Below are 16,490 nucleotides of genomic sequence, written 5' to 3'. Positions count from 1 at the left end.
GTTCGTTTTTTTGTAGAAAAATTTTGATAATCTAAAAATTTTAATTTAAAAAAAAATTCTATCAAATTTCATTCTTTTCTCTAGAAAATTTCAGAGTACTCTTAAAACTTTTTGCCAGGAATTTACTACTTGCTCCAACTTTAATTAGCCTGTTTAGCATATTAAAAAGACATTTAGTTTTCAGTGTCTTTGTGATTGAATACATTTATTCTCCGTCATAAGATCAGAATTTCAGTCACTCTGTTTCAAAACTCTGGCTACATTTAACCATATTAAGAAAGAATAAAAGCTGATTTGGCTGCAGTAAAGTTGGCTTTTCAGTGAAAGATAAACTTCGTTTTACCTTTTGTTAAAAATTGGTAATAAAAAAGACGAGTACTTTGTGTTGTGCTTCACGTTTTCCTTTGAGAAAATGATGTTGGTAACAACTTTTAAGTCTCCGTCTGTGTCTACAGGCCAAGTTTGCATAATTTTTGAGTTGCACTTTGGGGGCCACCAAAAGTCAATCCAAGAGCCACAAATGGCCCCCGGGCCACACTTTGGACACCCCCGGCTTAAACGTGTATTTTTATGTGTGGTTGGTTGAGAGTGTATGAACACACACAGATGTCCGTTCACCTTGTCTAAAAGAATCACTAGAATTTCAGACGTCTACCTAGAAATTAGCTTCACTTGATGCGAATTTGTAGATATTAGATTTTTTTTTCCAGCACAATTTATATTTTTGTGATTAAGTGAAGTCTTTGTCATCAAAATTTATTCTGGGCAAAATTATCTTAAGTCTGCTTTATTACAAGTTCCTGCTGCTGTTTTTGTAGGATCCATATTATTATTTTTTTGTTCTGATGAAAAATGTGAATATAAAGTATAAGAGCTCTGCAGTGTGGCGTTTATAATGTAGGGGAGCTTTTGGTCAGACTAATTAAAGGAGATTTTGTATGTTTTTTGAGAGGAAAGCTCTGCTGCAGCAGGGTGGTCCATGCTGACATTAAAATCTCTTACCTGGGGGAGGATGATGCAAAGCCATGGACAAACAGCTTAGACGACCATTAAGAGCACAATGGGCACATGGTGTGTAAGGCAAATAATCAGGTCGTCACTCGCTATGTGGCCAGCAAATAAATTAGATTTCTGGGTGAAACAAATTGTAAAGACCCTTTTAATTAAGTGCAAACCCCTCAAGGATTTGTAAAACCCAACGACAATGCAACTGACAGGGACCTTGATTAATGCAACAAAATAAAATAAAAAGGCCTGGTAACTGGGGTCGGTTCTCGATGCTAACTCGGCTGCCACTTCATGACACTGAGCTCTGCACATTATGACGCTCTGACTCTCCCCTCGTCACAAATCCGAGCAGTCCCAAAATCCAACAGGCAAATAAGAGTTGGGTCAGCGAGGAAAATGACGGATAAAACAAATATAAACAGGCAAATCAGCACAAGAAAAGCTGTTGAGGTTCTGCTGTTTCTGAACATTTGGAAGTTGTTCTGCATCTATGAAAAAAATAAAGATTTTGTCAACCTTGCCAAATCTTTGAAAGTCACAACTCTGACACAGAAGTTTTTAATCATATATAACTTTATTTTAAATGCTGAAATTGTTGCTGATCCACTCCTTTCAACATGTAAATATACTTTACTACTGTTTTTGTTTTGTTTGCTTTTGTTGTAAATAACTTTTGTTTATTCATTTATTACACTAAGTTCAGAAAAGTCAAACCGAACCAAACTTTGTTATTTAATAATGTAATTAATTGACCATAGCAGTGCTGCCCTCAAAGGGGCCGTACTTGGGGTTCAAGTTGAACCCCTCTTGAAAACAACTGACTGCCTCGAAGAATGATATAGGAATACAGAGTCACCGTCTTCAATGAAGACTTAAATGTAAGACACTATGCATAAATAACTACAAAATCAATTTTAGATATAACTTCTAAACATTTTTAGCTATGCTAACTTTTTACTGTCCTTATCTGGATACCCTTATTTAAACTATCTGTGGTCCCACTGGACCATCAGGAGTTTGTATTTTTCTCATATCTGAAACTTTGTGTGACTCTAGTCGTTTTAGGAGTCGTTTGTGATCTTGGCTGGGTTAAAGCTTTAGTACACAATGTTCTTAGATTGAAAAGCAGCAAAACTTAAAAAAAAAAAAAGCAAATAGTTGTTAATTAGTTGTAGAGACAGAAGGAATAATAATCTGTTGGTTACAAAAGGAGGCAAAGAAGGAGGGGGAGTTCAGAAAGGAAATGTCGAGAGGGAAATACTGACGGGCTGACAGGTTGGGTAAAGTCTGTGGACTCTACTGTCTTTGCTGTTTGGGTTTCTCTCATCAGGAGGTCCTGTCTTTCAAAATAAGACTGGTTTGTTCATGAAAGGCCGCCCTGGGCTTTGCAGATCTTTTAAACCAAAACGTGTGTATGTGTGTGCCAAATTTGGAGAGTTTTCCGTGTTTAATTGCATGGTTTTGTTGTTTGTGTGTATGTGAATACCAAAGTATGTGTGTGTGTGGGAGGGGATTCCTGTATTCGGTTTATTTTGTGTGTGTGTGTGTGTTTCACTCACACGGAGAAATGCTTTTTTTTTTTTTTTTTTTTTGCATCTGAAGAGGCTCATTACCCTATTCACTCTGCAGACAGACAGATCCTCATTCAGTTTAAAAGTTCCTGTTTATTTCAGCTGAACTCTTGATTATCCTGCTTATTCTGACAGCCTATTGAAGCTGCCAGCCCAAATGAAGCAATCATTTATTTATGAACAGAACAAAGGCGCTGCCTGGTGCTGCTTTTTGGCAGACTGCTCCCATCCACATAGCTGCCACCGCCTCGTATCCACAATGCCTCAGTGAGATCTGAAGAAAGCTGCTCCAGCAAAGCATGAGGTGAATTATTAGTTTTGTTAGTTTCCACCTTAAATAACGTTGGTGTGTTTAATGCTAACACCAGTTAATTTCAATATACATGTAAAACACTGTTTAATAACAAAGCTCGTCTCAAGTCACTTGATATGCAGGAATGTTGACAATTCAATCCTGCAAAAAGATTCAGATAATTACAAATATTCCTTTTCAATCATAATTAAACTAAGCCATTAAGTTAAGTCTGTTATGTCAGTTTGCAAGTGTCAGAGGACATCCGGTGGTATTAAGTTAACAACTTTGCAGCAGTCCCTCGTTCTGAGCGTGCGAGTAGCGACAGTGGAGACAAGAAATTCCCTCCAGCTGAACCTGGTTCAGAGTGAGCGGCCATCTGCTGCTGCCAACTGTGGGTTTGACAAGACGGAGCACAAAAAACGCAAAATCACTGCTGGTCCAAGAGTATTTAGAAAAAATGCAAAGTGTTAATGGCTCCTTTTAGTGGCTACATATAAGGAAACAGATGAGCTCTGAGCCAGCACTAAACTCTGTAGGAAATGAAGGGAAGCAAAGAAAAACAATTCAGTAAATGTCCCACCTGCAAACTCACAACTCAAACCTTATAAACAGCTGATGCTTTGTTACATAAGTGTTACAGTTTCATTGTTCAACACATTTTTTCAAGTATTTGTAATGTGCAAACATTCAAAGAAATATGGAAATATGTTTGAAAAGGCTCCATCTACTCAATAAAGGGCCTGAGTGTTAATTTTGGACCTTAAGGGCTCACCAGAGCCTTTTTTCTTTAGGATGGAATAATTTTACATAAAACTTGAATAAACATTGGATGCCAACATTTTAATTTGTGGATTTTTCCTCTGATCCACACCCAGGTAAGAAATGTACATTCTGACTCAACTGTAGAGTAGGACGATCAGATCAATCGATAATCATTTGATTTGTTTAAGTATCATAAATACCGCTGATCTGGTGACAGGATTTCTCTGTTTCATCGTGCTCATTTTCTCCCCTCACGCGTTTTTTTTTTTAAATTATTATTATTTCTAAGCTGTTCTGAGGCACAACAGCTAAACCTTAAACTACTGCTCTGGCTTAACTCAACAGGTTGTTGCTTGGTCACCAAACAATGAGTGAGTTGCTGCTAGGCAGCTAAAGAGTGAACGAATTACTTGATTCACTTTTTATTTTTAATTTAATTGCACTTGGTGTTTAACAGAGATCCACAAATATAGGTTATTCATGTCTTAAGGTCTTAATCTGAACCCATGACCTGGACCATGAGCCGGGAGTATAACTGTGGCCGGTTAGAGACGTATAAACCTTCGCGCTAATCCCAACTAGCACTAACATATACACACAGACGTGCACACAGTCAGCGGTCATTGAGCCTCTTGTCACGCAAAGCCACTCAACACATTGTAGCTCTAACATTTTCAGCATTCTGCAGAGCGTGGGCTTTAAAAGCTCTAATTGTGCACTTCTCAAGCTACATGGCACTCTATTCCCCGATTTTAGGGTTTTAAATGCAACTCGGATCCAACAGAGAGCAGCTGAACATTATTCCAATGGGTTTTTAGTTTGTAGAGAGACATACAAGATAACTAAATAACTGTACTTAGGTTAAATACAGTTTTTATTTAAAATGGAGATAAGCTTTGAAAGTTGTTTGTTCAAACCTTGTTTCTTTCTGAAAATGCTTCTTTGCAGTAAATCGTATACCATCGAAAAGCCGCTGTTTCCCTTTAAGTGTTTAAAAATTGGTTAATGCAATGTGTTTTAATTTTGAGCAGCAGAGTTGAGGATAAGGGTTGCACCTAAGAAAAACTTGCCAAATCCACTGGAGACGTATTTAATCCACTGAGATGAGATTCTGCTACCAGTGACGATTTCACAGGGACTAAATTTTATCCTCAAAGATGTGAACACTCACCCCACAGACTGGAGTTGATCAGGAATTACCCCCAAAGTTTAACTTTATTATTGAACACTTCCGGTATCAGGTCGGGTTTGTTGTTGATGTCAGAATAACAAAATCAGTATTTTATTAACTAGTGGCAGTTTTCTGGATTCTTGATCTGATGAAACTAGATGTTGGTTCTCCATGTTTGGTTCTATAAAGCCGATGGTCCTGAATGCTGATCTGAGGTAATGAGTCGGTTTCTCCAGATGAGTTTCTCCGGATTCTAAGTTTGTTCTAATTCCTGTTCTGGGTTGAGCCAAATCCTCTGGATCTTTTGGTTCCTGCTCTGGGTTGCATGAAGTATAAACTAAATGTTTATACGTTAGTTTATAAAGTAGTTTCCAGTTTCTCTGGATTCTGCAGTAGTGTGTGAGTGGATGAGCTTCTGTGGTTGTGCATTTGTCCCACTCTGCTGACGCTTGTCTCTTTTTATTATTTGATCCTTCACTTGCAAACTAATTTCTTGAAAATTAAAAACAAAATCATCCTGTTTGACCTATTAAATGCATCTGTAAAGGTGGAAAGCTTGTGTTGTGTGTGGGCGATCTGATTCGGGGCAGTTGTTGCGCACGCTGCTCTAAGTCTTTATCACTCCTGTTTGACCTTCCTGTCCCACGCTCATCCAATTCTTTTCTTCCCACTTTCACACTTACTGTGTCGTCTCATGTGCGAGCTCGTTGTCTGTACTCCTTGAGATTATTCGCCCATTAAAGAAGCCCTGCTACAATGCGTGTGAGTGAATGTGTTTGTCTGCTATCCTGAATGAGGCTTGGCCGTGAGCGAGTCTTCACATCACCTGTTGCCATGGCAGTTAAATAGGCAGAGAAAGATGGAGAGGAATGGAGGAAGGGAAGGAGACGGGCAGCGGTGGGTGGGTGGGAGGGCGGGAGAGGAAAATTGGATGATGTCTGGCATGTTCTGGAATAAACCCGCAGAGAACGGGCTGCGTTTACAAGCGAAAGAGGGGTTTTCTGGAAACCAAGTTATTTAGCTGCTTAAGTTATATTTGCCTTTTGATATCAGGCATGAATTCTCCAGAACATACCGCTCTGTTCTCGTCTCACAAAGGCAGAGCAAGGAGCTGATCAATGGTCCAATTTAATTGAGGCCCCATCACAGTTTATCACATTAGCCTCTTCTTAGCGTGGATAACGACATCAAGACATCCGACACCTGATTGGATTAACGTTATGCTCTTCTAACATCTTCCTCCCATAATTCACTCAGCCGGCCATTTTGTCCAACAGAGGTCTTGTTCTAAGAGAGATTTTTTTTAATTATTATTCAATTTTTTACATTATCTTATCATAAAAAGTCAGAAGCACACAAGGTCAGACATTAGTCTGTGCTGAAGCTGCTTTAGAAGCCACAATGTTTCTGCATTTGGCAGATTCTCTCCAAACATAACATTAAATAATGTTAGGAGTAGATTTAAATGTATTCGTTAATGTACTCGTATTGTTTTAAATGTGCCAATAATTAATTATTTTAAATGTGAAATCACTAATGTTGCTTAAATATTAAAACTGTATATATTTATTTGATAGTTCCTGCTCTTCAAATGGACATTTCGGTTGATTAACTTCACAACAAATATATTAGAGCCGCCAACAGATAAAATGTTTAAGGATATTAAAAAATATTTTTGTAATTTTTTAGATGTATTTTACTCTGATTAATATCTTTATTTTAGATTTTAATTAAAAATAGTAATTCGCTGGACAAAGTTTTTATTTAATGTTTTTGTTTAATGTTTGAATAGTTTTAGAATAAATGTTTAAATGTTTATCAACAACATTTCAGACTTTCACCAAAAGTTTGAAATGGCATAAAATTTATGCACTTTATGGAAGCGAATAAATGTTATTGTTTTGCCTCATTGCTACAAGCTATTTAAACAATTAATGTGTGTTTGCTTTAACCTGGGAGAGAAAGATTCAAAATCTCGGACTGAACCTCAAATATGCATCATAATTTACAGACGTAACCAGGCCTGAAAATTACTTGGGCGTTGTTCTTTTAAGAACGGACGCTAAATAACTAGCGTTTATTTTCAACGTAGCTGAAATGGCTTCAGTTTGACTTGAAAATAATTTGACATTTAAATAACACTGATCATGTTTTTATGATGGCTTCATAGTTTCTGCCCAATATAAAATGACAGATAAGCAAAGTGAGGAGAGTTGATGAATGCTGTTGCTGGAAGGAGAACAGAGGAAACACAGAGAAGGTGGACAAATGCTTGTCAGTGTGATTGTAAGGAGTAAATGGAGAAAAAAAAGAGCTGAATACCGGAGAAAGAAGATGGGAGGAGGGGAAGTGAGCGTGAAGGGGAATGCCATTAACGGCTTTGTTCGGTTCTCCCGACTGAACGCTAGATAGACATGGATAAACTCTCACCCTCTTACAAACAAACGCTCGTAAGGGGGTGAGAGTGACGAATGGCTCCTTTTTTTTAACCGTCCGCTCAGAGATTATTGAGAGAGCATCATAATTTGTGCATTTCATGTGAGCAAATTTTGCCATTTGTGCATTTTGAAATGAGCAACTGGAAATGTTGCTGAAGTTAAAAATGGAGAGAACTGTGCGTAATACAAATATTAGTGCTGTCAGTCGATTAAAAACATTTAACCAGATTAATTCATCACTATGCTTCACTTTGTGAAATGTAAAAAATACACATTTTAAAAAACTGTTGAGGAAAATGTTTTTGTCTCAAACCAAACGCCTGAAAAATAAGTTTGTTTTTTCAAATGTAATTTATAAATGCTAACCATAATTCACAGTTCTCATATGTACAGACTTCCTGGTTTTTATCCAAAATTCAACTTTTTTAAATTTTTATTTTAAGTGAAACTTGTCTGATTTCCCTCGCTCAGCTTTCCACTTACATTTGGTGCATTGTTGACCGCAGTACAAAACCATTAAACGCGTTGCCTTGAACAAAGTAACTCTCTTCAGGAGAGGTTTTGATGTCAAAATAGGAAATACAATTAATCTGCGTAATGTAATATTAACGTGTTACGCTTCTTAGATTAAATGCATTAACATGTTTCACGTCAAACAGCCCTAAAATATATATTCAAAATTGGACGTGGGTGGTGCAAGTTGAGAGATGAAGTCATCATATAACTGTTATATAACTGTGAGCTGTAACAATAGTCTTTACTAGCACTGCAGAGAGGGAAGGAGAACCTGAGCTGGCTGTAATGCATTGCAGCAGGATGCTGTTAATAGTTTGAGTGGGGAAGTGAGACGGAGAAGCAAATGGAAGTATTATTGCTTCTGCTGCAGGAGAGAGAGTAAAGGGATTGGCCCTCATAGCCAGTGGAGACAGGATGTTGTTGGGATATTATGCAGTAGCTATGAAATGGAAGCAGTTGATACGGGTTGACAGCATTTGTACTGCAGGCTCTGAACCGCTGATTTGAGAGGAAGGGAGATGGAGATGGCACGAGAAGAAAGAGTGTATGAAAATTATGTTTCCAGATGGAGTTGGGCAAGAAAATATCACATTTATCTTCTATAAAATTAGAAATAGGTGCTATAATACCTCAGAAAACTTGCTAAGCCCGCTGGTTGGGGCGCTCGGCAGTCATTCATCCAGGGCCCGCTGTGTTTTTGAGATAAAAAAGTCCTAAAGTTGACAGAAAATTTTAAAATATCACTTGATAATTTTGTTATTGGAAGATGAATATCTGAACACTGACTATAAAATCTTAAAAAATGCAAACATTTCAAAAATCTTGAATAAACCAACAATGCTAAGCCTGGATGGAGATACAAGTAAAGCCTGGTGGCCCGCCAGGCTTGTAATACCAAGTAAAGCCTGGTGGCCCGCCAGGCTTGTGATACACTGTAATCCAGGCCACATTTTGGACGTTCTGTATCTTCATCCTTTATAATTTCAGGTCTTTGGTCATCATTGTACGCCAAGTTTGAGAACTTCATTCTTATCTCAAGAAATGAATCGTTCAGTATCACTACTTGAGGAAATCCAGCAACAGTTTGACAGCCAGGCTCCAGAGCTCTGAGTGGGACAACTCTGATTAAAATGGGTGGATTGGTGCCAGTTCAAGACCTGCGTCTTTCCCAGCTGGAACACAAAAGCCTGTCACCTTGATGTGACCACAGCACAAAGCTTGTCACTGTTCTAGGAAGTGTGAGGCTCTCGCGCGCCAAGCAGTCCTTCAAATCCATTTGACTCTCTAATCCAGCGAGAAAATGCCACTCCTTTTCTTTCCCCTCAGTTCCTCCCCACTTTCCGACTTTCTTCTGCTCCTCCTGCATTTACCAAACATGAGCCCACCTTCAGAAACCCGTCCCCTGCCAATTAACACAAAAATTCAACCACAGGCTAAGCAAAACTCTTAGACATTATATAATTTAGCTGCCACTTATTGCTTTTTTAGTTGCAATAATTTTTACTCTGAAAAAGTTATTTACAGTACACCACAACATAAAATGTAAATAAAGATTTGCACCTTAAACCATTAAATGTATGCATAAAGTCTTAATTTAAAGGTCCTTGTTACTCATTTATTGGTGAAGAAAAAAAGCCGTAAATATTCAGAATGTCAAATATGATGTGCTAGAAGAAAACAAAAACAGGACTCTTATGTCATCCACAAAATATAATCAGACTTGATACCCACGTCTGCATCCTGCACACCTAAAGCATCAGTGGGAACAAAAGATAACAGCAAAAAAAGGCTTTAAATACAATTAAACTAAACATGCAGAATTGCAGTTTTCAACACAGTTCTGTATCATTTTCAGCGATTTAAGCTGGTCAGAAACCAAACATAAGAACTGCTTTGTTGTTTTCTCTTTTTACATTTTGATACATTTCATTTCATTTCACCATTTTGCAAACTGGTGCTTCAACTCATGCAGTTGTTAATCACACGGCCCATTCCTTTCCTTTTGTTGTTGTTTTAATTTTTTTACTTGGAGCTTTTCTCCTTGGTTTGCTCTCCCTCCCCTGTGGAGAGAAGGAGCAAAGAAAAAGAAACTTAATCCTCCTTTTGAGGCAGCGGTGGACCCATCGAGTGTTTTCTCGTTTCCAGCATTTTCTCTGAAAGTTTCCAGGTTATTTTTGACTTATGTGCTCAGTTTCCTGCACATGTAGCTTGTTTTTCTTTAACATCTTTATAATTATCATTTTAACATGTTAGTCATTTGTTTTTGGATTGTTAAAATATGCTGGAGGTGCTTCTTGCGCTGAAATGAGCATAAATGACTTCTAAAACTGTATTCTTTGTTTCTCACCGTTTTGCTAAACATTGGTCACAACCATCTCTAGAGAATATCATGATAAATTTGCAGGGCGGAATCTGTAGACAATGACATGGAAAAGTGTTAATATCTGCTTAAGTTTTTCACATTTCTCTTGTAATAACGTCAATTTTTAAAACATTTTATTTTAATTTTAAAAAGTGTGTAATTCTAAAGCAGAAAAAGGTTTTCAAACATGATCAAATGCAAAGAGAAATCTAAGCAAGTATGCAATTGAATCCAACATTTTACTTTTCTAATATGCACTCAGTCGTCAAACTAACTACACTGTCTGTACATTGTTTTATCTGCAGCACACAGATTAGTGAGAACTGACTGAAAATGCATCATTTTCCATTTAAGGTGCAGTTTGTGCTTTTTGCATGCGGGCACTAGAGCTGCCAGGTCTCCAGAACCGCCACCGGGAGTCATTTTGACTCCCTGTCTGAGGTGCATTAATGCACCTCAGACGTGACAACCAACATGACATTTAAGAAGGTTGCTTTTGCTTATGCGTTTTAAAATCTACGTGGAATCAGAACTCATCCATAGACATTTTAGTGTAACAAGTGAGGATGTCATCCTGAGGCTTCTGTCGTGTTTAGTTGATTTTAATCTGAGACAGAAAACACAAATAACAGAGCTGACTGCAGAGCTGTGACTTGTGGGAATAATTATATTTTAAGTGATATTTTCATAAATACAGAAACATCCAGTTGTGTATATTTCTTATCCAACATGCAGCTGTCTGTTTGTCTCATTTTACGTTTTATATTTACTCTTCTGTTTGCGTTTTGTATTTTGGGACTGTTTTCTGTAAGTGCTCAGGCTTGAATTATCAGCAGAGTTCTTAAATTAATGGGTTTACAGGTATTTTATTGTAATATTGATCACAGACCTCAATCACTTTGAATAATAATCAGTGCCTAAAATCATATTAGGTTATTTTTAGAGTCTTAAATACTTAATCTTATCCTTTTTATCTCTAATATGACCCACTGTATTTCCCTAAGTTTGATTTTTGATAATGCAAATACATTCAATCCAGCCAATTACGTAAAAATTCAAATTAGATTTGTATTTATTGCAATAATTATTCTCATGAAATGAAAACTGTTTTATTGTTCAAGATCCCTGTTGGGGAACATTAATGAAACAGTTGTGTGTGCAGCCTCCTATTGCCTCTTTGTTGTGCTCCAAATTGCGATATGCACGTTGTTAACTCTGACAATTTGTTAAAAATTTATTATAACTGAAGAAAAATTTAAGACGGGGGCAATAGTGAGGTAAATTTAAGAAAGTAAAAACTGCTAGCCTGAGTTAGCAGATGGAGAGATCCATGCAGGGAAGGTTTTGTACCACGTTTTTTCTCTTCTAGTGTATCACATGTTGTCCCCACCCCCATCTTATTCTACCATATTTTTCAGTGTTTAAGTCGGAGCCTGCTTTCACCCTCAGGTCAGGTTTGGGGGCTTTCCTGCTTTCCTTTTCTGCACTTGTCCATCATAACTGACATACATAATGTGAGGCAATTTACTGGAGTTATTCTCCATGTATCGCTGATTGGCAACCCCGTCCCTTCCCGGCACAGTAAGGCCACTTTGAATCAATATTCTCTTTGTAGTGAGAGATGGGGGGCAATTGCCCTGACTGTCGGAATAATTGCACACAGCTAGAGGCACACATGCAATTTTTTTCCAGACACGCAAACCTTCGTGCACCACACACTGGAAAACACACTAACTGGGACACATACTAAATACATGAAAAATGCACAGAGGACATGGGCAGAATGAGGACACATGATGTGGAGTTTGACTGAGGTGGTATTTAAAAAAGCCTCTGTTCTTAGAGACAGAGACACTCAGAAAGACGATGCCACTCAAACGTGGCCTGAGGCCTAAATATAATCTGGGTTGGATTGGTGGACAGACGGTCTTTGATTGTTCTTGAGATTCAAAGCTGGGAAAAAGGGACACTCTTTAAATACATTTATGATAAATGTTTGTGAGCAAATGCAAAAATGATTCTATAAACCCACGAGTTTTAGTTTTCTGAACAGAGTAACAAAAAAAGGACTTATTGCAAATGTCAGAAACTTTAAAAAAAAAATAAAGCTGAGGTCAAATTGTTGCTTTTTTCTATGAAGAATGAGTTTCAGTTTTACTACCTCTGGTGTCATTTCTTCCTTGTAATTGATTATTAAAGAGGAGAACTGCAGCAAGAGGTGTGAGTCTGAACTTCTGGTCTTTATAAGCTGACAATACAGTTTATTCAGTGCCTGGTTCATTGTTTGAGTATATTGTTAAAATGTCCTCTGCCTTGAGACTGCATTTACTGTGAACTATATAAACAGAATTAAATTTGAATAGGTTGTAAAATCCTTGAATTATTGAGTGAAGATGATGATTCTGTACACATTACCACAGGTTTCCATGCAGTTCTGAAATCTATGTCACCGCTCATGCATCGCTGCATCCATTTACTGGTGGAGCTTCTCTCCCATCTGTGGATCTAGAACACACCAATTGAGGAACGATCAAAATATTCTTACAAGCCCTCACTTCACTCCGGCACGCACATAAACCTACTGGTGCATGAGTGTTTGTTTGTAAGCACATACGATTGATTGTGACAAGAACTTGGTTTAAGTGCAGCTCTTTGTCGCATGTTCATTTCACATCTGCACTACTTTGTGACGTGTGCAGCAGGCGGAGGCTGAGATTATCACAGTATATGGAATTGTTTTATGGCATTAACAAAATATGGAACATGACCTGAAACATTAAAACGACAATTTCTCCCTCTGCTGCACGTTGAAGTACCAATTAGCACAGGCAATATTTATCCACTATATAAAATTAGTTTTTTCCTTTTAAAAAAACTACTCATTTCATACCACAGAAATTAATTTCTTCCATGCTTATTATAGGACATGCAATTTTTGATGAGCTACTGGTTGTAGAGTAACAAGTTTAACACAACCTTCATAAGTGAATTTGTTTATTATGACCAGAAGTAACATTTGTTTTTTGAGAGAGCAGAAATCGTAGTAGTCTTTATCTCGAGATTTAGTTTTGTGACATTAGGGTTATAAACCAGGTTAGTATTGCTATCTTAAAATATATCTGAAGGATGACCTTTGACCTTTGCATTTAGCCTTCTGACTTTTCTATTTATTAAGTTTATACTACTACTTATTAAATAATTGTAGTATCTCAAATGCTTCTCAAGATGAAATATACCAGTAATAGATTTGGATGATTTAATTGACAGACAATAATTTTAGTGGATTTAGTAACTACATCACAGATCATTGCTGATTGTGTGATGCTTCGTGCCACCAGTATGACTGGACTAAATGATGGGTGTAAAGAATATCCCTGTTGCTTGTTTGCCCAGTTCATGGCCAGCCTTCAGAGGGCTCTGCTTAAAGCAATGTGCATTAAAATGATTGCAGCGATTCATACTTCAGAAGCTCCTAAATATTCATGTCATGTCTTGTGGTGGTGTAAGTTTCAGCAGAAGAGGTCGTGCCCCTCTTCAAGGGGCAGGTAGATCACCTGGAGGGCTGGTATCCTGCATGTTTTAGTTCTCTCTCCGGTTTTAACGCACCTGGATCAAATGATGGCTAATTAGAGGCCTAAGAAGAACATCGACATGCTGAAAAGCTTGTTACTACCACCAGGGAGAGAACGAAAACATGCATCATGTCGGCCCTCGAGGATCGACTTTGGGAACCCCTGGTGTAGATTTTTTTAACTTTGTAGTTCAATATAAGTTTGTGCATTGGAGCTTTATCAGCTTAAACCCATTTTCTGTTGTTGTTTTATTCCCAAAGCCTTTCCACCCAATGGTGAACTTGGTATGCAGTGTCGACCTGAGGATGTTTCTGTGCGCCCTGTACGCGCCGGTGTGCACAGAATACGGCCGAATGTCCATGCCGTGTCGATCCATCTGCCAGCGAGCCAAAGACGAGTGCCACAAACTCATGGAGATATTTGGAGTAGCTTGGCCAGACGACATGGAGTGCAGCAGGTAAGGCTGAAAAACCCCAGGCCAAAATTTAAACTGTAAACAGACTGCAACCATAAAAATAAATGCATTCAACTTGAATGCTTGAATCGATCAAACTAAACATACAGGATCAAACTGCATACACCCCTTTTCAGTTTGGAACTACATTTTATGAACATTTGACCCATTATTTTATTGTTCTAATGTTACGCCTCATGTAATTTATCATGTTGAGTTATCGCTGGGTGTGAGAATTACAGGTCGGCTGTTCATTGTAGCAATAAGAGCACAACAAAGAACACAGCAAATACTAAATCAACATGTCAGACATGACTTATCTTTTTATTTCTTGTGCTCATATTTTTAAAAACATTTACTTCACAAAAACAAAAAAGATTCCAGATTGTGAGACAACTTGAAGATGCATTTCCATCTTCTTTGCACAGAGATACTTTTTCATCTGAAGGTCATTTATAGTGTGCTTAAATTTTTTTTATTCTGCTCATAGTTTGAGTTAAATCACCTGGAAGAATCAAGCGTTCTTGAGAATAGTTTGTTGTAAAAGTCTTTTGAATCCATCTGTCACCAGGTGTTGATTCAAAGACTCCAGGTGGATCACAGAAAATAACAGCTGGAATAATCCATAAAGGGAGGACAGGTCCCTTCAACACAAGTTTACAGGTTGATTTTGAGTTTATAAAGGGAAGATTTATGTAGGGATTTATTCAGTGAATAGAGGAGAAATATTCTGAAAGCATGAGTTTCGTTTTACAAACTCTATGAAAATTACTTTTAAGCTTTAATTTATCACAGTTTGTGACAAAAATTCTAAATAAAAAAACAAAAGTTTCAGCCACAGCATAAAATGTCCACAGGTTTTAAATCTAAATCTACCTCAGCTCTAGGTTTAATAAAATGTTACTGTAAGGGCAAAGTCTGTCAAATCACTTGACTTGTTAGGTCTACAGTTAAGTTTCCTCCCAAGATGATGTTAAGTCCTAAAGTCCCTTCAGCTTGATGCTATGTAAGAGAAGAAAACATAGTAATTTTAAAAATAGCTTCATGAAAAGACAAGATTCCTAGATTGTGATTGCATGAACTGATATCTCAGAAAAGCTTGTAGCAGGTTCAGCTTGATGTTTTGTTTGCCAGGTTTCCAGATTGTGATGAGCCTTACCCTCGCGCTCAGGACCTGCTGACCGGCCCAGAACCCACTGACCAGTCATCCATGACGGTCCAGAGAGATTACGGCTTCTGGTGTCCCCGAGAGCTCAAGGTTGAGCCAGACCTGGGCTACTCCTTCATGGGAAGGAAGGACTGCTCTGCTCCCTGCCCATCCATGTTCTTCAGTCAGCAGGAGCTCACCTTCATGAGATACTTCATTGGAGTCGTCTCTATTGTTTGTCTCTCTGCAACGCTCTTCACGTTCCTGACGTTTCTCATCGATGTTACAAGGTCAGAGTAGTTGTTTTTTTTTTTACTGAATATTAATTTGACAAAATTCTGTGAATTAAATCTGAAATGAAAACAGGTCTTAAGTATGCGTATTTAACACTAACACTTAAGTTTAAAATCCCTCAATCTCTGGATAATGTTGCTTATTTTAATGGTACGTTGCTCTTCAAATGTCCTGTGAGTAAATATATCTGCCCATTTATCCATAACAACTTTCAATATCTAGCAAGTTATTCACAATTTACAAACTATTCAGACAAATTTCACTCTCTGCTAAGGCGGGAGTGAAATTACCGTAATAACCCGATATTGGCTAGAAAGCGCAACGTTTCCCCCTTTCAGAAACTGTTGGAATTTTTCAGACAGCGCAAAGTGTGGCGGAATCACGGTACTGCAAATGTGGCTGCGTTATCGCCAATACGTTTGATCTGCTTAAAATTATGAATTAGGACTAAAAGCGAACCAGAGAAATGAATCGACTATGTCTCAATAGGTTCCGATACCCTGAGCGGCCAATCATCTTCTACGCTGTGTGTTACGTCATGGTGTCCCTGGTCTTCTTCTTGGGTTTCCTTCTGGAGGACAGAGTGTCATGCAACGCAGTGAGCCCGGCCCAGTTCAAAGCTTCAACCATAACACAGGGCTCTCACAACAAGGTGAGTGATTAACCTGTGTCCTAACATCACAAATCCTGTCATGGGAATGTTTTTATTCTCATCCCAAAGGATTCCTTCCACATGGTTGAATAAACAGAACTCGTTCTTCTTGTTGTTTCTCTCTCAGGCATGCACTCTCTTCTTCATGGTACTGTATTTCTTTACCATGGCCGGCAGCGTGTGGTGGGTCGTACTGACAATCACTTGGTTCCTGGCCGCTGTGCCTAAATGGGGCAGCGAGGCCATTG

General features: G+C 38.1%; 1 protein-coding gene across 3 annotated transcripts in view; it reads left to right on the top strand.

Annotated features, from left to right (window-relative positions):
- LOC129364197 (frizzled-3-like) overlaps positions 1-16,490 on the top strand; it is a 32,739-nt gene that overhangs the window by 7,896 nt on the left and 8,353 nt on the right. For all 3 annotated transcript variants that reach the window (XM_055036697.1, XM_055036695.1, XM_055036696.1), the window contains exons 3-6: positions 13,956-14,152; positions 15,284-15,586; positions 16,080-16,242; positions 16,370-16,490. The exon at positions 16,370-16,490 is cut by the window's right edge and continues 179 nt beyond it. In XM_055036697.1, the coding sequence (XP_054892672.1) occupies positions 13,956-14,152; positions 15,284-15,586; positions 16,080-16,242; positions 16,370-16,490 (784 nt within the window). The remainder of the gene's footprint in view (positions 1-13,955; positions 14,153-15,283; positions 15,587-16,079; positions 16,243-16,369) is intronic.

This window comes from Poeciliopsis prolifica, unplaced genomic scaffold, assembly GCF_027474105.1.
Source record: "Poeciliopsis prolifica strain line A6 unplaced genomic scaffold, Auburn_PproV2 SCAFFOLD011, whole genome shotgun sequence".
NCBI classification, from domain to species: domain Eukaryota; kingdom Metazoa; phylum Chordata; class Actinopteri; order Cyprinodontiformes; family Poeciliidae; genus Poeciliopsis; species Poeciliopsis prolifica.
Note: the sequence above shows the minus strand (reverse complement) of the source record. Positions and strands in the feature narration are given on the sequence as shown.